Source organism: Acanthochromis polyacanthus, chromosome 1, assembly GCF_021347895.1.
Source record: "Acanthochromis polyacanthus isolate Apoly-LR-REF ecotype Palm Island chromosome 1, KAUST_Apoly_ChrSc, whole genome shotgun sequence".
NCBI classification, from domain to species: Eukaryota; Metazoa; Chordata; class Actinopteri; family Pomacentridae; genus Acanthochromis; species Acanthochromis polyacanthus.
In genome coordinates, this window is record NC_067113.1 from 34,551,716 (window position 1) to 34,575,827 (window position 24,112).

The 24,112-nt window shown below is 37.3% G+C and overlaps 1 protein-coding gene across 2 annotated transcripts in view; it reads right to left on the reverse strand.

The window, feature by feature from the left end:
• The window catches only part of kcnh5b (potassium voltage-gated channel, subfamily H (eag-related), member 5b), a 129,961-nt gene that overhangs the window by 68,196 nt on the left and 37,653 nt on the right, over positions 1-24,112 (reverse strand). For both annotated transcript variants that reach the window (XM_022191873.2, XM_051958119.1), the window contains exons 7-8: positions 14,013-14,170; positions 11,375-11,646 (exon numbers count right to left, since the gene is read on the reverse strand). In XM_022191873.2, coding sequence (XP_022047565.2) covers positions 11,375-11,646; positions 14,013-14,170 — 430 coding nt within the window. The remainder of the gene's footprint in view (positions 1-11,374; positions 11,647-14,012; positions 14,171-24,112) is intronic.

Below are 24,112 nucleotides of genomic sequence, written 5' to 3' on the forward strand. Positions count from 1 at the left end.
TATAAATAATTTTTGTGGATGTAGTTAAAGTAATTAAAGTTAATTAAAGCAGTTTAATGGTACAGTCACACTTTTACAGATCAAACTGTTATTTGTAATAAAGTAATTAAATTGCAGCAAATATCTGTAAAATATTTTTTTGCTGATTTAAATACAGTGAACCTGCAGAATTTCACAGTTAAATGCGTTAGAGAATGAATTATTAATTGTAAAATTACAGATTATTAATGTGGACACTATTTCTAGTTTTTAAAAAAGTAAATAAATGTAAATAAATACATTTTTCTGTGACTTTACTAGCTATTAACTGAAATTAAACATAACAGGGATCAATAAAATAGATGCAGAAACAGTGAACAGAGGAGAAAGTTGTTGGAGATACATCCAGCACGGTGAAACGTCTTTCTACAGATCAACATCGGACTTCTTCTAATTGTTAAAAAAAATGTCCATTTGTGACAAATTTTAAAGAATTAAGAAGTTTAAGAGTACAAAATGTGTACTTAGTGAAAGCTCTAACACACAAATAATAAAATATCTACAGCATGTGGAGTCCTCTATTTTTACAGTGACACTCAGAAAAACATTTTGTATGTTGATTTGGTTTTTTTATTTGCTGCAAAATGAATAATCAAAGAAATGCTTTCACTTTTTGTTGATATGATTTCTGGCATTCCAGCTGTGTAATATGTAAATATAACAAGCAAAAAGACAACTAGCAGTGGATGAAAGTGAAACTGCTTCACCAGAAACACCTCTCAGACTCTGCTGGACGAACATTAAAGTCTCTTTTTAAAATCGCTGCACTCCGACTCTGCTGATCTTCACTTTGTTCAGGATCCCAGCAGCAGCTTGGTGGTGTTAACCTGCTTCACCTGGAGTCCTATTAAACCTCCAGACACCTTTTTCTGTTCTGTAGAAAGAAAAATTCTGCAGGGGTTCACGATTCCTTTTCTCTCTATCAATATCTACGGTCTCGCCTCACGGAAACAATAAGAAAACTCGGCCGCTGCCAATTAGATTCTGACAAGTTAGAGGCTTGGTTTCACTCTGGAAATGTTTTGTAATTCCATTCAGAGCTTTTTTTATGCCCTTTTCAGTTCGTGTCAAGAACGAGAATGCAGCAAATGTCAGCGTCGGGGGGAGGGGAAGATTACAGGGACCGGTTAGAGGAGTTTAACAGAAAGGTTTCACACGACGCTTATGCAACGCCTGTCACGCCGTAATCACCGTTATTCCTTAAGTGCAGCTTAGAAAGTGGAGAAACTGTCAGCGAGCTCTTTCATCTCCTCCGCAATCAAACCTTTAAACAGACGTCTGCGAGGACCAGATCGACGCTTCCAGACCAAAACCTTCATTTTAATCACTTATGACAAACGGGGAAGATGACGCGCCAACAAATGCTCGGCTGTCAGGGTCCAATCAGAGGCGGTTTGGGTTTGACAGTTTCTGACGTTAGTTTTAGTTCCGTTTTTTTACAGCGCAGAGGAGAGAAGTTCAGTCGTGACCTTGAGAAAAAGCACCAGAAATGTGGTTAAAAAAAACAAAGAGCTGGGAAGTGCATGTTGTCATGAAGTGTTAGTTTTGCTTCAGGATGCAGGATTTTCCTTAAATTGAAGGATGTGAATTAGTCTTCCTGTGCAGTGACGCACTGCTCCCAGTGCTCCTGCAACACTTGTTAGAAGTCCTGTTGTGTTTCTTTCCATAAAGTAACACCAATGTTGTGGGAAAAGCTTCCATTTTGACAATTGGGGACCAATACTCTTCAACTTAAGATTAGTTTTCAGTCATTGTTTCGTTGGGTTTTGGAAAATATCACTGTTTAGGGTAAAATACGACTTTTTCAAGTCATTTTTGAAGTTTTTTTCACATCTTTTATATGATTGTTTGGCTGAAAAGGAGCCACAGTGCAGCTATAAAATAAACCGCAAAGATGCACTGATTAGAAACGTATTCCTGACATGTCCACGAAGATAATCTAGTGGAGAATACATTTAGTTGGGTGTAATTTCTGCTCAAGTGGAACCTCCGAGCCTCAGATCCAGTTTCCGGGCGTCACACTGCAGTAAAACCTCCTCACTGTGAAGGTAGGAGGTCGATATAGTTCAGGACCAGAGCTTCTGTTCTCAGCCACCCGTGTGAATAAACGTCGGTGAAAAGCTTCCTCTCACTGCAGATAATCAGCGGCATTAATGCAGAGCAGGTGCAGCGATCTACTTCCTGTTTAGCTGCATGCAACGGTGCAGCTCCGATAGCGCTGCACAGACAGAAGCATCAGCGCCGAACGAGAGCTTCCCGGTGCCGTTGGCATTCGTGTTGCTGACTGTACAGCATCAAAGAAATATTCAAAAGAACAGCATCCCTTTGCATCAGATCACTCCTGCAGCTCCACCAAGCTTTCAGAGGCTCTTTGTGCTCAAGACAAAGCAACTGATGCCACAATGTAGAAGTACAGAGACCAAAATCTGATGAAAAAAGAAAGGTCTCCTCTTATTAACCCACCGCTCTGGTCGCATTTCTCTTCACTGTGGCTCATTTTACACTGACATATAAAGAAAACTAATTAAAAACATGTCCACAGGTGTTACAGACACTGGAAAATGATAAAACTCTACTACATACATTGAACCGTCTCCATGTTTCCAGCCTCCACACACTCACTCTGCTCATCAGTAGAAACATGTTTCTCCATGCTGAATGTATCAACCTGCTCCTCTGTTCACTGTTTGAGCCATGCTGCATTTATTTATTGATTCAGTAAATCTGACTTCACTCAGGGTCAAAGTTTCCAAAATGATCTGAAATTTGTCTAAATTGACTCAACTTGAGCAAAATAACTCAAGAATTGTCCAAAAGTAACTCAAAATCCGCCCAAAATTACTTTAAACTTGTTCAAAATGACAACTTTAATAATTTTAGATTTTTTCTTGTCATTTTGGACAATTTTGAGTCCCACAGATTTTACCAACACCTTCAAAAACTTTTTCCCTCCACTCTGTACATAAGCTCTAGAAAGATGTTTCTTCATGCTGATCTAAAACAACACATTTTTGAAACCACTTGTGTAAAATGATTTAAAATCCATCCAGAATGACTCAAAACATGCTCAGAGTAACACAAAAACATCCAAACTGACTTGAAACCTGTTCAGAACTATTCAAAATTTGTCCTAAATGGTAATTTTCAAGTCATTTCGAGCAATTCTGACTCCAACTTTGAACTAGTTAACTCTGGAAATACTTTGTTTCTCCATGCTGAATGTATCTTCCAACAACTTGCTCCTCTGTTCGCCGTTTGAGCCATGTCACATCTATTTTATTCATCAAAAACAACTTGAAAACTGTCTACAATGATGAAAATCTACTTCAAAATGACTCCAAATTAATTTAAACTGACAATTTTAGTGCACTTTTAAGTCTGTTCATCATCAGTCGAAAGATGTTTCTCCATGCTGAATGTATCTCCAACTACTTGCTCCTCTCTTCTGTTTCTGAGTCATGCTCCATTTATTTATTGATCCACAAGGTTTGATTTTCTTCTCAGTCTAAAAGTGTCCAAAATCATGTTCAAAAAATCCGAAATATTCCTGAGTTTTTACCATGTAACCGCTGATTGTATCTGAGCCTCGAATACTTCCATGGTTGCAGCGGAGAGTGCAGAATATTTAGTTTTTTACAGAATCTGGCTAGAAAAAAACGATTTTGAAACCAAGACATGTCTAACAATGTAATTTTTACAAAATATTGCAAGTTTTTTAATAGATAAAAGGAATCAATGGTGTGACTGTTGGAAAGTTGAAGAGCCAACAGTTTGTTTTTTAACAGCTTCTGGCTCTGATACATGGTGTATTTTTGCCGATTTTTTAAAAAATATTCCACGTTACTTCAAATTTGGTGGCAGTTTTGGGTTTAGAGGGTTAAAATTACTAATTTACAACCAGAAAAGTCACTTTGGTTTATAACATCCAATCATTTTTCCTGCCTTTTCTGTATGATGTCACACTGAAGCTGGTCTCTTCATGCTTGTGGACTGAAAACTTAACTCGAATCGTGACGCCTTTAAAAACAAAAATATCCTCTGCAGCCTCCTCGTGCCGTGATGTCATCACACATAATGGAATTGAAGGAATCATTACGGGTGATTATACTAATCGCTCTTTAATGGGGCTGATCAAACTTTCATGATGAGCACAAACGTTTCTTCAACACGATCAGAATTCAGCTGGTTGTTGTAAAAGAGCATCTAAACGGTTTTTATGGGTAATTAAAAAAAAACAACAACATATATTCAGAGATAATATGTAGCATAATCATAGAGAAAAAGTATTAATTTGCATGTTAACCATGACAAACAGGCCACATTTTAACAGATATGAATTCGTTCTTTTACGTTTGTGAAATTACACTATTTATACTGTATTCAAAATCAGCAACTGCATGATATTTTACACATATATGACATTATTTAAAAAGAGAAATGAGGTACATTAAGGAGTGAACAAAAGTATTTTGTAGCTCTTTTTTTGCAGATTTTTCCTGTTTTGTTAAGTTACAGATAATAACTAGCAAAATCATAAAGAAAAAGTATTAATTTACATTTAATTAAAACCAAAACCGTAAATAATTTCTACGTCAAAAATCTGTAACTTTGCAAATCAGAATATTTAAGATTCAATACGTATAACTGGAAAGTCCCCTTTTGTTTTTTTACTGTAATTGCATCAGCATAAATAGTTATTTTACACATATTTAATATTATATAAAATGGAAAAAACACATTAAGGATTGAAAATATTTTTACTGTTATTTTGCACATATTTCCTGTTTTGTTAAATGTAGATTATAGTTGGTAAAATCACAACAAATATGAATTTAAATAAATTAAACTGTCAATAATAAATTTGTATTTTTTTACAAAAAGTAATTTAGATTTTTACAGCTTTTTTTTGCGGTTTTGTTTTTGCTTTTCATGATTAAATGCAAATTAATGCTTTTACTCTGGCATCTTACTAGTTATTGGCTGAACTTTCACTCCTTAATATGCAAAATGTTTGTTTTTGAATAATGTTGAATATGTGTAAAATGACAATATTTACTGCTGATTTAAATACAGTCAAAATGGTGATATGTAATTTTGCAAGTTTTGTATTTAAAACAATGGTAGATATCTGTAAAATAAAGTTTGCTGATTTAAACAGTAGAAAAAGTGTATTTTATGGTCAAATGTAAACACAGCAAAAGCACTGATGTAAAGTTTACAATTTTTTAAATAACAGTAAGTAAATCTGAAATAATCTAAAATCTAAAAGAATTATTTATAATTATTATTTGAAATTAAAATTGCATATCTTAAGGAGCGCTATCCACCTCAACATGTAATTTTAGCGCTAAAATGTAACCAGAAAATGAGTGAAAACAATAAAAAGACAAAACAAACACAAATTCTGGTTTTCCAATTTAAACTCCAACTTCTGTACTTGTATTTTCTTTCTTTTCCAAACCGGCTGCCTTTAACTCCACATCTCAGGTCACAAACTCTGCAGTTTAGTTGGAATGTTCAGGCGACCGGGTTGGAAACGTTCGTCTTGGAGCCTCTAACGGGAGGTTTTCTGGAAGCTTTCTACAACAAAGAGTTTATTGATCCTGAAGAGTCTAAAACCAAACGGAGTGAAGAGTCGAACTGTCCTCTGATGACGGACGAACAGATAAAGTCAACCTGCAGGTCATCAGCTGTCAGGAAACAAACAGCTGCGTCCTCCAGATGCTTTTCAGCCTAATTTCCCTTCAATGCCACCGAGGCTCATTTTGTTCAGGTACAGTCTGCGATTGGTCGTCAGGTTCAGAAACAGGAAGGAAAACAAACACATGGAAGTCACAATGCTCTCTATTGTTAATTATTAAGGACAGTAAATGTCTGGCGTCATTCATCAGTTTGTTTGTCAGATGTTCAACTCCAGCTGCTGGAATCCGTCTTATTGTCTGAATTTGGCCGTTTTCCAGGCGGAATGAAAACGAAACCAGCAAGAAGTGAGTCCAGGACCAGGACTAGTTATTTTTAAGTCTCTTTTAAAGTGTTTCATTGGCAGGAAGCTCCAGAGTTCTTCTGTTTCACCAAACATGAAGCCAGTTTCACCCAAACGCCACAGAAAAATGGTTTTGAGCCGTTTTTTTTTTTTCCCATATAGTGTTCTGTCTCTGATCTGCCCTGAAGTTCAGTATCCGGGCCAAACCAGAACCTCCCCGGGCGTCCAACATATTGTTTGCTGTTGGCAGCAAACAGTAAACAGCTTGGGCTCAGTAGTAAACAACAACAACAACAACATGACCTGCTGCTCTGGCTCCGACTTCATTGTTCTGATCCATTCATTAGAATTTAAAGCATCGTAGAGCTGCCAGAGGAGAAATAATCATATTTAAGGAGGATTTATGAGGCTGTTTGAACGGTTTATTAATGAAAAATAGATTTGTTTATCGTTTATCCTCTTCTAGCGTCACACCTGCTTTGTTTTTATTGCTCTTTAGGTCTTCTTTAATACAGTTTCTGGGCGTTTTTCTTAAATATCTCCATGCTTACAGCAACTATTACTGTAGAAAGATGCTTCACCATGCTGGATGTAGCTTCAACAAAATTTGCCCACAGGAACTAAAAAATGTTCAAAATTAGTCAAGTTTTTGTTGTGGTTATGTTCCCTTAATAAACAACCGCAAATTTAAAATAGATTTTTTCCCGTTTTCTTCCAGTTAACATGTAAATTATAGGGCTGGACCCAAATAGTCCGAATATCCGGATATTAATTTTGGTATCCGAATATTCGCCCCCAATTGGGAATTCTTCAGTTTAACTGAAGACAAAACGAAGGCAAAATTTGGACCCGGGAGACCAGAAGAACGGATCCGAATATTCGGGCCGCCTCTGTCACAACCCCCCCTCGGTCAGACGTTACGGGGCGGAACGAATATTCGGATATTCGTCTTTAATAGGGCCCGAATATTCGGAGGCCAGAAACCGCCATTCAGGCCAGCCCTATGAAATTAATGTTTTTTTTTTCTGATGTTACTAGTTGTTATATGTAGTTTAATAAAACAGAGAAAACCTATAAAGTAAAAGTAAATTATTTTTATTGATTGATTGATTTATTAATGGATTAAAATGATCTGTTATTTCATAAAACATGTAACACTAAAGCTTAACTTGTAGGTTCCTGACTCCAGTCTGCCTTTAAACCTTGTACAACATAAAACTAAGCTTTGAAGCAATTTATTCCATAAATTTAGTGAAAGTTCAACCAGCAGCTGTTTAAAGCCCAACTATCCGCTGGTTTTCCTCCAACGAACCTCCAGAGAAAAACTCCGCAGACCGAGCACACTTCAATAATGAATGAGCCCAGTTTCCTGCAGGATACTGAATTTTTATACGATAAAAACCCCATCAGGCCTCAGCGGTGTCGAGAAAACACACAAATCTTCCCCCGAAAACATCGAGAGCCTCAAAAACCTGAAGAGGAACTTAAACCAGAGGCCCAAAGCAGATTGTTAAACCCACAAATATGCAGATTAAATTAACTTTTCCACCATCTGTAGCTTCACGTCTACACAGAAATCCTCACAGAGACACCAGATTTCAACAAGACACACCAGCTAAATACATAAAAACATCATAGAAACCAGCAGTTCTTAAATAAATGTACAAATATCATAAAACACCAATGAATAATTTGAGTCTAGTTTATTAATACAATGAGCCTGAGGCTATTTTCAGAGTATTTTTCCTTATTTTTAAACTCCTATCTTGGTCATTTTAAATGTTAGCACCTTGTTTTTTTCAGAACAGTCTCAGCTATTTGGATTTTTATCATTGAATACAATAACTTCACCTTTTCTGTATTGCCTTTATATCAAAGAAAAAACATTTAATATGAAATTGGCATATTTTTCACATGTACACCCCCGGTCAAATGTTTTAGGACATGTTCTCATTCATTTGAATGAGAAAGCATCCTTTTGACAGGGGGTGTATCTTGCTATAAACTGCTGGAAGTAGAGATTTCTTTTCATAAATGTGTAGAGGAGAATGTCTTCAATCTGGAAATATCAGAATAAAAAATACATAAGGATGAGACTCTATGGTGTTATTATAAAGGAGATTTAGTGGACTAGTTTTGTCACTTCAAAAATACCTATAAACATGTTTGACCTGATATTTTTACATGATAAAAACATAACCAGATTCATTGGAAGTCCTCCGATTGGGCTTTTCAATATTAAAATACATCTAACACCAGTTTTAAACTATTTAATTGACCTATCATCAACCATGTTACCTAAAAATACTAAATTATTGCTAAAATTAGTGAAATACAGTGGAAGTTTTTCCATATGCTGCCAAATTCAATACTAGAAATGCTAAAGATACTTAAAATGAATTAAAATTGCTCAGAATGACTTTAAACTTGTCCAAAAAGATATAAAAATTTGCCCAAAATAAACATAAATTGCAAAAAAAAAATTTATCAAAAGCCTTGTAAAGCTGCCAAACACCGTTTTAAAAGTTCATTTTGCATCAGCATTCGCACCACAGTTGGCATTTAGACAGCAGAGATGTTTTATGGACGGAAGCAGTTTGCAACCTGCAGCTACGATAAATTGGATGTAGATTCAAAGTTGTTTTTCTCAGTGGCATTTTCTTGCACAAACAAGCTACTGGCATCATTCTAAAGCTTAAGTTGTGTAGTTTCATTTAATATGTGCAACACGTTGCTTCTGGAAACACTTCAAAAGTAATTCAACCGAGAAGAAGCGGTGCAAATTTGGTCCGCTGAGCTGGATCACACTCAAACATCTGCTGCACAAAACTGGTTTCTAGCTGGAAAAGCTCAAACAATCTGCTGTAATTTCACCTAGAAGACACAGAAGTTTCTCTTTTCTTTTGCACTATTTTACATCCTTCTAGGAAGTGGTTTTTAACAGCTGCAACCTCATTTACCTGCAATTTGATTCAACACAGCTGGATTTCATTGACAGCAGCAGGCACATTTCAAATTCTGAAAAACACTGATGAATGTTTCATCAATGGCAACACACAGAGCAACTAAATTAGAAAAAAAAACTGTGGTTGCAGCTAATTAAATTACAGTTCAGGTTTGGCAGCTTGGCGAAGGAAATGAAAGGAACTAAAATGTCACCAAGAACAAAAGAAATCAGGAGACATTCTGATTTTCTGTGAATTGTTCCACGTTACAAAGAGCTCTGTGGATCTTTTATTAAGCTGCAACACGAGATGAGTTTCCGTCTCACCATTAAACATAAATATCTCGCCTGCGTGTCATTTGTTCAGATGATTCCTCAGATTAACCACGGGGAGCCCAGGCAGCCATTAATCATGTGCTGAGCTCTATTACCGAGTTCACTTATCTCCCGTTCCATCGCCGCCTCCTGCAGAGAAGCTTCTAACGTCGTTAAAAAACTCCTCAAACACAAATCTCCCCGTTAACATCCTCCATTATTTTAACTCCACGGGGACGCTCCGAGCTAAAGTTTGCTGCTTGTAAAGATTCTGAGGGCAGGAATGTGAACGACGAGCTGCGATTGGAAAGAAGTTTGACAAAAATCTGGAATGAAAATGGCAACGAGTAAATGAAAGCCAAACCTGAAACAAAATCACTGATCAGAGCAAGGAAACATACCAGTGATGTTTTGCTACAGCTAACGCCCAAGTTATATGCCCCAAAATAAATGTAGACGACTATATTATTGGCTTTGTATACATACTTTGCACTTGTGGCTTATATATTTTAAATTTAAATGTTGTTGGAAGCTTGGAATCAGAGTCATGCTGCTATTGAATGTTAGAGGTGTATCTCTTAGCTCCCAGCCTGTGTTAGCATCTTAAAATACTAGTTTAGTATCATTAGAATAAGCCTCAGGTAGCTATCAGCCAGTCAACTTTTTACAACTTGAAATATGTCCAAAAAAAAATGTTAAAATCATTCAGAAAGATTCATAATTCGTTGATAATTACAAAAAAACTTGCTCAAAAGTATTCAAGATCTACCCAGAACAACTCAAGAAATGACAAAAATGACAAAACCTGTCCAAAATGTCTCAAAAATGAGCCAAAATGCTTCATAAACTGGTCAAAAAACTGCCCAAAATGTCTCAAAATGGGCTAAAATGGCTCAGAAACTGGCCAAAAATGACAAAACCTTGTCCAAAATGTCACAAAAATTGGCCAAAGTGATTCATAAACTTGCCAAAAATACTTAAAATTTGTCCAATATGAGCAGGTCAGCCAACACAATGGTAACAGTGCATTACCAGCAAAACACTAATGTGGAAAATTGTTCTGAAAGATTCAGGATTCGTTTTAAACACCTAAAAGTATGTGATTTTAAATTTGTCCAAGATGATAAAACTATTAAAAAGGTGATCATAGTGACTCAAAACAAGTCTACAAATATTTTAAAAAATGACCAAACCTGACAGAAATTTGTCCAAAATGTCTCAAAAATTATTCGAAAGCCGGACCAAATCTGACTCAAAATTTGTCTGAACTGACAAAAATTTGTCCAAAATTAGTAAGAATTGTGTAAAATGCCCGAAAGCTAGCTAGCTAAACCAGACAGCAGCCAGAAATGTTTTCAATTGATCAACACAATGTCTCAGTTAGCAAGGAGGTACGCCTCATTAAACAGCTCCTGGAGGAACAACCAGGTACTACAGCGAATTTACAGTTCATTTCTGAGTACAGGTCCCTCGTTTTCTGCCTTGTCAGTTAATAAAATTTCATTGGAATTAATTGCAGCAATTAATCAATCAACCGTTGAAACCATGCTAGCTAGCTTAGCCAGACAACCACCAGACATCTTTCTATTACTTGATACCACTGAGTTTATCGATATGCCTTCCTCAGTTAGCAGTTAGACAGGAGGGAGGTGCACTTGTTTTACGAACACTTACGGGCAGTCAGCAAACACACTTGTAACTCCACCTCAGTAAACAGTAAAAGGCTCCACCTGGTAGCACAACAAAGTACTACAACTGCATACCAGATGTTACAGCTAATCTACGATACCTTTTCTGACATGCACGACCTTGGATTGACAAGATAGCATCATCTGACCTTAAGCTGAAATGGCAAAAACTGAGCAAGTACTGAAATTCTCAAACATCACTTTGCCTTAAATGGCAGCACATATGAAATCTCCAGCAGCAGCATTCCTTGTGAATACTTTCCTTACATATAAAGCATGTTACATCAGCAGTAGTGGAGTAAAGCTTCATTCCGAAACAACCAGAACCAGCAGCAGATTCAGACAGTTCCACCAGAACCCTTCCATCTCAGCCCAGTTAAATCCAACAGAACATCTCGTACTTACATCCAACCATCATCATGGCCACAGAGAAGATCTTCTCTCCGTCGGTGCTTGGGGCGATGTTCCCGAAGCCGATGGTGGTCAGGCTGGTCATGGTGAAGTACAGCGAGGTGATGTACAGGGAGTCTTTACCTGGTCCGCCCTCCCATTGGCCAGAACCGCTGGCGTTATACCGATACGGTGACCCGATGCTGATGGCCAGCTGGTACAGCCAACTGTCCATCTTGATGGTGTTGGTGGCCTCGTCGATCACCTCGTAGTCTCCGATGCTGTACCTGACAGGGAGGAAACCAAGAGTGTTTACTAGAACCTTCAGGAACCTACAAGAGAAGTCCAGTTAATTTCTATTGAAGCTCTGAAGACCACCACGACCTGGATGACTGAGAATCTACAAAAAAAATTGAAGAACTAATTAATCTGATTTAAATATAAAAGATCCAACTGAAGAAACTTTAGATGGGCTTTTCATTCCATACTTCCTATTTGATTCACCAGAAACTAAACAGTTTCTATTGGTGTCTCATTACTGGATATTCTGAGTTTCTTGGTCTGCTTCAGGTTTTTTATCACAACCAAAAAAATAAAAAAAATCAAGGATTCATTAGATCCTCATTAAGCAAAAATTTTTTTTAACAATAATGGAGATTAGCCTGAGTAGCTTAGAGCCAAAGTTATAAACCTGACAAGTATAAACGAAAACCCAAAGAAAGCCCAACAAATCTAAGGATTCATTTGTCAATGAATCCTTAGATTTGTTGGGCTGTTGGATCCGATGAATCCTTGGGTTTGTTGGGCTGTTGGATCCGATGAATCCTTGGGTTTGTTGGGCTGTTGGATCCGATGAATCCTTGGGTTTGTTGGGTTTTCATGTATATTTGACAGGTTTTTAACTTAAGCTCTAAGCTACTCAGGTTAATCCCCATAATTCCAAACACTGAAGGGTTTTAGCCTTAATATTTATGTTAGTATTTTGTAATTTATAATGCTGCATGGTTGTAACTACTTTATTACATAAGTTAGGTTGTTCTCCATAACTGATCATTTGATTTCTTTTTTGTCTATAATAGTCAATTTTCTGAGCAAAAACATTTTTTTTTCCTTTTAGGTGTCTCGGGAAACTGGACTCACCGCGTCTCCTTGAAAATGTTTCATAATCTGTTAATGACAGCTGTCAAGTGTTAAATTAATCATAATTACTTGATAAAAATTGTATAAATTCCTTGGTTTCAGCTTCTTAAATGTGAATATTTTTGTTTTTTTCCTCCTCTATGACAGTAAACAGAAGATATTTGGGTTGTGAACAAAACGACGTTTGTCACGTTATCGACATTTTTCCACTCTTTTCTTACAATTTCTAGATTTAACAACTAACTGAGAGAATAATCAACAAATTAATCTACAAGAATAGCTGCACAATATTCTAATAATGAACCTTTTACTGATAAAATCTACGTGTGAACTCAAACTAATATTCCATTAGTAGCTAATAAAAGCAGCTCAATAATTTCCCTTGCAATGAGATCTTAATGTTGTGAAAAGGCGAGTTTTAACCCAAATCGAGAATTTTCCTCAAATTTAACCAAACTGTGAGTCAAAACGAGTCACAAAACACAACTAAATTAGGTGAAAAACCAAAAATAATCCAACATGGGACAAAAATTTCAGTCTTATGGGTGAAAATGGAGCAACCTCTGCTGCTTTCACTCAAATATTTGATAAATGTTGTTTTAAAGTGAAAAAATTCCTACTCAGTGGAGGGAAAAACCTCTTAAAACACACAGAAAGTCACAATCCTTCTGGTATTGACACACAAACCGCTCAATGTAAACTCTTAAATGTCTGGATTTAATGGAATTTGAGTTTCCCTTCATTTGCTCATGAGAATATTCAACAGGCCTCTTCAGCAAGCCTTAATTATGGCTATTAAAACCATTAATCATTAGCATAAGAACAGAATGAGCAGCATCTGGAGCTCGTATTGTTCCTGTTTCGGCCCAGAAGGTAACCAACTGTTTGCATTGTTCACTTAATTTAATAAGAATACCTGGAGCACACTGTGTTTTTCAGCAGAAGTCTATCAGTAAACATCGCTGCCGAGTTTCATTTCTATGTATGTTAGCAAATAAAGGATGATTTTTAGGACGCAGAAAGCTGCTGGTTGCTGTAGGGCACAAAAAAAATTAGCATTTCATTGGATATGTACGGAAGAAACTGAGCTAAACTCGTAGTAAAGCAGAAGAGCAACAGCAGCAAGTTTGTACTGTCCAATGTTTAGCATGAATAAACCATTAAAGGGAACCAGCAGGAGGGTTTGAATGGAAAAAAACATAAATAAGCAATAAAAAACAATTACCAGTATGAACCAATGAAAATCCATAAAAAACCTATAAAAACCAGTACAAACCCCACAATAACCATTAAAATTTAAAAAAAATCAGTAAAAAACAATAAAATAACAAAAACCCATAAAAAACCCATAAAATCAGTAAAAACCCATTTAAAAATAATAAAAACATTTTAAAAATACAAGAAACCAATAAAACCCATATGAACAGTAAAAACCAATAAAGACCCATAACAACCAATAAAAATCAGTAAAAACCCACAGAAACCAGCATAAACCCATAAAAACCCAGCCTACCAGATGCAGGCGAGCCAGTGGGCCACCAGTCCGAACACGCAGACCAGTAGAACCAGAACTGCCGCTCCGTATTCCAGGTAATGGTCCAGTTTTCTGGCGACCCGTCCGAGACGAAGCAGCCGAACCACCTTCAGGGAGCTGAACAGGCTGCTGATGCCCTGAGGAGGGGCAAGAAGAAGGAAAAAAAGAGGCAGAAATGGTTAATTATGGGTCAAACTAACCGTGAGTAAATGTGCCGCTAGTGTGCTAAAGCTACGTTCCGTAAGCTTCATGCTTTGAGATACACAACTTGTTCAAAAGAGGCTCCAGAGGTCCCTAAATAAGATGAATGTTTAGTCTGGTCAAGGTCAGTTTGTGTTCTTTAAACAAAGCAACAATATCAGGTTTGAGATCCTGGACGAGCCCCCAAGAAACAACCATAAAAACATTTTAAATTTATAATTTTTTCACTGCAATCTAAAGTCCTGCAGCTCTACGACAACAGAGCAATCTTTTTACAGTTTCTGTCTGTGATAAATGGTGTAATTTTGGCAATTTTCTAAAGACGAGATGTTTTTCAAATCTGCAGAGTGATGCAGAATCTGTCAGAAGAATTTTTGTCGCATCACAGCGAACACAAAACCTACATTAATGTAAAGTTCTGCCAGTTTAACATGCAACAAATTAATAAATAAGCATTTCAGTAACAGACCATAAGTAGACGATTAACATGAAAATAAATGTCCACCTGAGAGCTTAGAAGTGGGTTTGTTTCCAGTTTATTCCATTTAAACTGGAAAAGTCAACGTTTTTTGCAGAAATGTTTTAAAATTCTACATATTTTTGGTATTTTTCCATGAGTTAAAACAGAAATTTGATCTCATCAGCCTCCAAAGTCCTGAAATCGTCCCTCATAAAGACGGTTGTACATTCACAGATGGCGTTTCTCAGCTCTCGTATCACGGATTTTTATTCATGTGCATGGATTTTGAGACTAAACACCACCAGAATTCTTTTCATGGTTTGTGGATGAGATCCTGACTTTTTAAGAACTGTAGAGATGTTTTTAAAAGTCTCTCAAAGGTATTTCAGATCCTTTTCAGTCAAAAAGGAATGTTTTGAGCAGTTGCTGAAGAAGAAAACCTTCCAAAATGTAAATTAAATGCTAATATTTTTACATCTATGATTGCGAGACGACTAGTTCCACACTTCAAGAACTGCAAACTGTAAGAAAAACACCTTAAAGGATCCAATTCTCTGCTGCTGGAATCAGATCTGAAGCAGGAGGTTTAAAAATAACCTAAATGTAATAAAAACAGGCTCATTAATCCGTCAGTGGAGGGTTTTGTTGGTGCTGCAGCAATTAAAAGTTTTTATCAAGTTAGTTGGAGACATTTGATACAGAAACAAAAAAACAATAAAAGAAAAAAGCAAACAGCAGTGAGCTTATTATGTTGTTTTCTGTACAACCTATAAACTAATATTTCCCTTGAGGTCTTTATCTCCAGAATATAAATTATAAACACAGATAATAGGAAACATGTAAAGAGTTTCTGATGGAAGTTTAATAGTTTTAAACTTTCTTGTGTTGTTTTATAAAGAGACAGTCGGATTATAGTCGAGCTGCTTTTAAATTTGGAGCCACGTTTCAACATGTCTATGTGTCGTTTAGAAATTATTTGTTTTGCAGCTCACAAAACAAAAAAATGTTTTATTCACCTCCATAATCCATCTTTATCTTCTGAAACACAATCAGCTTCAGCTACTAAAGACAGAAACCAGCCTGAAAGTCTGAACAGAGACATGAAACAAGGAATAAATACTGAAATATCTTAGTGTTATAATTGGAAAGAAGCTAAAAAAAAGGAACCTTTAATAATGCAGTAAAATGTGACAATTTCTATTTGTGACAATTTCTTTTTTTGAAAGTGTATTTTTGTAGTGAAGAATAAATTACCACTTTTGCCGAAATGCTGATTATTTGTAAATGTAGATTTTTTTTTACAGTGTTTTTCTGTTCATTTTACACCCAACGGGTAAATAATTACTATCATTTTCTGTCATTTCACCAGATTTTTTTTTTTTTGCGAATTTAACAAAATGAAAATTTGTACGAAGAAAGACGGTTTAAATAATGGCTCACCATTTTGAACTCCTTCATATACATATTTCTTGAAAATATAATAATAGTGGTGTTCATTTTCAATCATGTTCTTGATCAATAAATTGTCAATGAACTGATGACACAAACTGAGGGCAGTAGACATTTGTCCTGTTCTAGTGTTAGTGTTGCTGTCAACACACACATTAATTAGGAATTGGTGTCAGTCACAGGTCATTAACCGTCACAGGAGTCTTTGTCATGGTGCCCCTTTGTCATTTAAATGTCAGACACCACTGAGAATTGTGTTTTAGTCAACAGACACATTATTTTGGCTTCAAAAGTAGTTCTTATACACATTCTACTTGGATATAGTCATTCTTAGTTTGTCTTCAATGCACTACCTCTGGTTGGAGGTCATTAACCACCATATAGGTCTTTGTCATGGTGCCCCTTTGACACTCACTGCTGACAAATTATTTTGACAGCAAAAGTAGCTCTAATACATATATTACAAGGACATAGTCAATCTCAGTTTGTCTTAAACCCATTACCTCTGGTTGGAGCTCATTAATCACCACAGAAGTCTTTGTCATGGTGCCCCATTGCTAGCTAAAGCCCCACAATGCTCTCTGCTTGCCAACATGACATCTCCTCTGGTCTCTACAGTATTAACCAGTAGGTAATTTTTATAACTTCGATGTACTTTATGAAGGAAAACATCGGTCGGATTGGGACTCTGTATCTTCAGATGCTAAATATTGAACCACTCAGATGGGAAGCTAAGGGTTTTTTGCGCTAAAAAAAGCACATACATTATGCAATGTTGTCAAAGACTGAGAATAAAAAGCATCTGCTTCACTGGAGTTTAAATAATGACGACAAAAGTGTTCAACAAGTGACCCAACACCAGAAATAACAACCAGCAGCAGGTTTTGCGTTTCTTGGTGTTATTGTGAGAACTCTGCCTGAATCCATGTTCTGCCTTCAGTTTTCTCTCTTTAACGCGCCGCACGGATGTGTTTTTGTGTATAGTAACACCACGGAAAGAGTTGCAGCACCATTTATTTACTTTGTCCCATTCACACTCGCTGACGTGTAAAATATGTTGTTGATGCTCGAGGCTTTCTGCTCTCTGGTTTATCCACTGTCAGCAGCAGTAATAGGAAATGTGCTGAACCCAGACCCAGAGATATCAGCGCGTTAGTCAGAACACCGAGCATAATTTAGGCAATGCCGTCCCCACAAAATGGCATCTGTTGTGGTTATTAAAGTAGAGCCCACAACCAGAAAACAAGCCCCTTTAAATGGAAAAATTACACCAAACTAAAGAACCACATGGCTACACTTGATTGTTAAAGTTTGTGGACACTGGGAAAGTGGAAAAACATTGGCCTTTTTCTAGTTTTTGTCATTGTCAGATAAACTAAAAAAAAAAAAAAACAATGAGTACATTATGTTGATTTTTGGTCTGAAATGGGGGAAAAAGGCTAATTCTGTTAAACCAAAAAAAAAAAAGAATCACACCAAACTAATAAATTGATTTTTTGTCATTTTGTCTTTTTTTTGGTGGTTTTCTGATGTTTTGTTTCAAACTAAACAACATCAAAAAATGGGATTACCAAAGCAAAAAACAAGCTCCATTTGTTTTCAGTGTTCTAGGACACTGGGAAATGAAAACAGACACCAGTTTTGTTGTTTGTTTTTATTTTTGCTTGTTTAAAATGGACGTAATTTTTCCCAGTTTTTATTTCATTGAGAAAATGGGAAAATACGGCAGTTTGCTCCAGTTTTTCAATTTTTTTGGTGTTGGGTTAGGACAAAAAAAATTTTGCTCATTTTGCGTTGAAGATTAAAAATTTAAAAAAAAAAGTTTCTTTCATAATTATTTAAAGAGGAAACAGATTCTACTTTGGTTCCAAGAAAAAAAAAATTCTATCCAAATAAAATGCATCATCCTTTACATTTTGAACGAATCACAATTTTGTTCTGAAACAAGCAACTTTTTGCTGCAGATCATCAAGTATTTTGAGTCCGTTGAAGCTTAAAATCTTGAGTAGATGGTTCATTTGTTTATTCCACCACAAATCTTGTTGCTGTATTTTTTCCCTTCAGCTCTGACAAACCAACTATGGCTGCTTCATCTAAAATGCATCACTGCAGGACTGTTGCCTCAGAGACCAGATCTAAACCGCTGGGATGCTGCTGTGAAATAGAAAGAAATTTAGCTGGAACAAAAAAGTTTGCTAGCATATTTTACCAAAGTTCAACAGTTCACTGCATCAGAAAGGACAACATGAAATGAAACCAACATGAAAGAGATTGGATTTATTCACTTTGTTTGAAGCAACAAAGAGGTTGGTGAATACTCGGTAGTGTTATGTTGATAAATCATCACTGAATGAATATTAGTGAACATAAACTGAACTAAGATATAAATCCAACCATTAAATTCCACCAGAACTAATAATTTTTGAGGACATTTCATCCAACACAACCTGTTTACTGACTTCTCTCCTGGTACAGTTGGTTTTCCAAACAGTCCGACTCTTTAAACCTTGTTTCTTCCATCTTCTCCAACCAGAATCAGCTGAGAACTCCCGTGTTTCTGTTCAACAGCCTCCAGAACCTCGAGGTGTTGATCCGTTTTAACACAATTAACAAAGATGAGCGTTTCAGAGCAGCAGGAGTCGACTCGGTTCGACCTCCGGCTAAATATTCACCAACAGCACAAAGAAATTTGTTTATCATGAAGCAAAGACATAAAACTGCAGAAGCAGCCAACAGGGTTGTCTAATGATGTTACAGAATAAAGACTCTGAGCTCCATGTTCACCTCTATGGAACCAGAACAGTATCAACCTGGCATGTTAAACTGGATGTTAGCATCTAAAAATTGTAACGTAATGAATAATGTCTCCAGAAATACATGAGAAAATGTCAAGAATCCAATTGTAAGCCAGAAGGAACCAATCTGCAGTTGGCCAGACCATAAAAAAAGATGGACAGCATCACAAAGGATGCCTGGCCGCTAATGCTAATGAAACAAACCAAACTGTTAAACTTGTAGATAAGGGAAGGAATAAAGATAAACTGTTGGATCATTGAGTGGAGTCCAGATAAAACCTTCGAGTAACACATTCTAAAGACAGAACGTGACTAAACTCTTGTTTAAAAAAAAAAGTCTGTAGGAGTCCCTTGATGAGGTAAATTAAGTGGTGTGGTCAAGGTTAGTTTGTGATTTTTAGACAAAGACAGTAGCAGCTTTGTGATCCCGGATCAGGCCCCAACAAACCAATGTGGAAAAACTGCTATGACTCTTACAGCCTTAAATAATACAAAAACAAACACTGTGGGCTCATTTTTACTGGAAACCAAAGTCCTGCATCTCTATGGAAGCAGAAAAATATCAATCTGTCAAGTCAAACTGGATGTTAGCACCTAAAACTGTAATTTAATGAATAAGAACCGCAGAAATGAATGAGAAAATGCCAAGAATCCAAATCTAAGAACCAATTTGCAGTCAGCCCATGTGTTGTCCCAAATTTAAAAAGGGAAGACAGCATCCCAAGGGATACCTGGATGCTAATGCTAATGGAACAAACCAAACTGTCCAACTTGTAAATAAAGGGAGAAATAACAAAAAGCTGTTTGGTCATGAAGTGGAACTTAAATTTCAAGTAAAAAAGCTGCACAATTTGACAAACCCCTTGTTAAAAAAAAAGTCTCAAGAAGCCTTGATGTAAGAAAAAATGTTCAAAACGACCTTAAAACTGTTAAACTATTTGAAACATCTCTGAAATGACCTCAAAATTTGTTCAAAATTTGGGTCAGGTTGGTCAATTTTCTGTTGCTTTAGACAGGTTTCAAGGTATTTTTAGATAAAAATAAAACCTAATGGATGATTAAAATATATGCAGCATGGTTCAGAAACAGTGAACAGAGGAGCAAGTTGTTGGAAGGTGCACTCAGCATGGTGAAACATCTTTCCACAGCTGTCAGAAAAAGTCTGACAGAATCTAACAGGTGCAACAAACAAAAATACTCAGTTCAGCTAATTAAGATAATCTCTTTACAGGGATATAAGACAGAGAAACCTGCACATTTACTGTTTGCAGGTTAGTTTTACTGTGTTTGAAGCTGTTAATTAGCCTAAGTAGCTAACATCCCCCATTAAACTGCTCAGAGTTCAGCTGGTTAAACCCAGATTTCCTCCTTCAGAACCATCTAATCTGACGTTTCTTTGTTCTTCGACCTGACCAGGTTGGGTTTCCACCTCGGCTGGACCGTCTTTTCTTTCTGCTCTTTGAAGCTACGATCCGGGCGGCTCTTCCCGCCTCTGCAGCTTCAAAGGCCTCCGCTGGGACTCGGACGTTTCCCGGCTCATATGTAAATCCTCCAAACGAAGTTGCCACCGGACGGAGAGGCTCAGATGAAAAGAGCTCGAGAGCGAAACGACGCATGAAAGAGCAAAACTCAGCGGAGATAGTTTCCTCTCTGTTCGTTTCAAAGCACCATGTGTTCACAGGGGTCAACCTGGCGTCATTAAACATTCAAAACCTCTTTAAATTTTCAATTCGCACGAGCCCAAAGCGGCAGAAGACGACAATTTGAGGACAAATTCCAAATTGGAAACAGACATTTTGCCATATTTCACTCCGTAATAACAGAAAACGCTGCGCTTTTCTGGCTCAGTTTCTGCTGCTGTCATGTAAACACCAGATCCTCAGCAGCCGCGACTTGTTTACGCTGCTGTACTTTCATTTTGCTAAGTGGCTGATAGCAAAGCTGTCACAGTCTCGCTCCTGCTGTAATGAAACCGGGAGGCTGAGTCAGGGATTCAACATCTCTACAACACAGCATTCATCCTCCTCCACAGCATATATACATATATCGTTCAACAGGAATGAGACACTGATGCATATTTGAAGCTGTACAGTTCCTGAAAGTGCACCCACAGCAAAAAAAAAAACAAAAACAAAAAAAACCCCACGTTTCAGCTCTTGAAACAGTCCATTTTCTTTAAAAATAGCACTACAGTGTTGGTTGAAGTGACTAAAAACTCCAGGTGAGGCTGTTTAAGGATCAAAAGTTAGAAGCAACCTTCAAATATTGATATGAAACGCATGAGAAAGTCAAAAATATGCAACAACAAACAAAATACCACCAAATTAGCATCGTCTAAAGGCTACAATGTTGTACTGTGTTGAATTTTGAGAGTAAATGTAGAGTTAGAGGGTAAATGTAGTGTTAGAGAGTAAATGTAGCACTAAAATGTAAATGTAGTGTTAGACCTGCTGCTTCCCCTTACTGTTTAATACTGTAGAGACCAGAGGAGAAGTGACTCAGACTACAGTTCATGTTAAAGCAGAGAGCAATGGGGCACCATGACAAAGACTTATGTGGTTCTTAATGATCTCCGATTATTGATTAAAGACATTATTCTATTTGGCATCTCAAATGTCCTGCTCCAGTTCACATGTGATGGCCGACGTAAACAAAGACTTTAGCTGAGATTACAGCTGTTATCAATCTTTGAAGACATCCGTATTTTAATCCAAACAGTGTTTGACCTACACATAGCGTCATCACAGTGGGGGCTGTCATCTTTGAAGCCTGAATGTTGGCCCAATTCCCATAATCCTTGACTCTGTGTGTGTAATTAGCTACACAGACCACAAATCCACCTTCAAGCATCTAAAGCGTTCCGTGTTTTTCAAGTTGAGAAGACCGAAGGGGTTAAGCCAGCAATGGGCACCATGACAAAGACGTCTGTGGTGCTTAATGACCTCCGATTGTCCATGAAGGAAATTATGCTAAATTGGAGTCTCAAAAGTCATGCTATAAATTGTGCTCCTTCTTTATGACATCGATGTGAACAAAGATTTTAGCTGAGGTTAAAGCTGATGTCAATCTTTGACGTTAGATTGAGGACATCCCCACAGAATTCAGTCGACACATATCATCACTGATCGTGCTGTTGCCGTCTTTGTCACCTGATTGTCTGAATTCCCATAATCCTTCATTCTGTGGGCATAGATAGCTACACAAACCATAAATCTGCCTTAAAGCACAGAAGATTGTGGGGTTTTAGCTAGCAACAGGCACCATGGCTAAGACTTCCATGATGCCCAATGACCTCCAGACAGAGCTAGATAAAATGGGATTGGCTGGGAAAGTTGAGCTATTAGTCAGTTGAGTGTTTCTTGATAATGGCGCCAATTATTGTTGATAGAAAACAATCAAAATCAGCATCCTGCTAAACATTGTGTTTTCCATTTACGACATCTGTGTGACAACATCCAACTATTTTCCTTCCGTCTCAACAGTTTTTCTCCACAACTTTCCCTCCTCTTTCAGCTTTGACACCCTCAGCCTCCCTGAAGCTCCATCAGCTGCCAGCAGAAGGTCAGACTAGATCAGAGCTCCATCGGCTGCTGGTGGCTTCAGGCCTTCAGGGTGGATCCTCCAGTCGACACCTCGACATCCAGAAACGCTGCTGCAGCCTGAAGCTCCGTCAGCTGCTCAGAGAGTCAGAGTTTGTGTTGTTGTTTTCCAGCTGCAGACTTCATCTCTTGCTGTGCTGCTGCTGTTAACCTCCGAGTGTCTCGATGTCGTTACTATTTTAACACGTCCAGGACCTCGACTCTCAAAAGGTCAGCAGCAACAGACAGAAAAGTTCTCACACCTCCAAGGAAAAACATGTTTTTTTTGTGCTTCTTCTTGCACTTTTTCAACATCTTACTTGTCGACTTAATGCCTGAGATCAAGAAATCAGGCTGAAAACAACCAAACAAATGAAAGCCCAACCTTCTGCTAATGAGGTGTTTCAAAGATGGGAGGTTTTTAAGAATGCAAGTGTAATTTAGATTAATTTTGAAGCTTCCTTTGTACACTTCACTGCAAAATAAAAGACCCATGAAAACAACAATAAAAATACTGCAGCAAGATGTTTCACCATGCTGAATTTTATTCATCCAGTAGGTTTGATTTTCCTCTCAGTTCATAATAACTTCAAATTTGCCCAAATTTAGACAAAACTGGTGTCATTTTGATTTTTTTTAACATTAAATTCCTTATAAAAATCCCAATGTGGGGGGTTCAAAGGCCAAATTACAAAAGAAAAACATTGTGCCTGTTCCAATAATTTACAGCCACATTGTTAAGCAGTGATACCAAATACTGCATCAGCTCTTCAGAAAGAAAACTTGTGTAAACTCCCATTCTCTCAAGGATCCAGAGTTCCCCTTCCAGGACTGTAGATGTGTTTTAAGGTTCGTCCATCAGGAATATTCCTGTGTTTTTGTTTTACACCAGTTGGCAGCAGCTCGGTGTCGGCAGCTTGGCAGCGTCTCCAATCCTGCATTAAAATATGACTAAAAATACTCGCTGCCTGTTTCAACCCAGGAATCCAGCCCATAATAATCTGTCGCTTCCTTAAGACGCCCACTCGCTGTCCTCAGCTGCCGTCAGGCCTTTTCTTCTGCCGGCTAATACAGCAACAAAAACGTCAATTTAGCAAAGAGGGGAAGCGAGACGGTCTTCAGTGGCGGGAAATTTACTTGACATCGATTTCCTCCCTGAAGAAAACTCCTCATCCGTCCAATCTGTGACCGAGACACACCTGAACAGACACCAGATGCAGTAGAAAAAAATACAAAACACCTCCAGGAAGCTGCTTTAGAACCGACTCCGAGACTTATGAGTTTAATATTAGCCTTGAATTGAACTCCAACATCCCTGTGGAGAGACTTTATTCTCTCTGAACTCTTTGTTTATTCACTCAATAATCTTTTCTGTAACTTAAAGCAAGTAAAACCTCCCAGAAGAATGGTTTCCCCTTATTTAACATTACACCAGAGCTTGTTTCTGATTGGCTGGAATCCATTTAAAGAGCACATTGGAGGCAGCAGCTCAACTACTATTATGATGCAGGTAACCATAGCAATGATGCTTTTATGTCATGCAAACCAACTGCAGAGACTAATTAAGGTGATTAGATGGAAATATAACAAGAAATG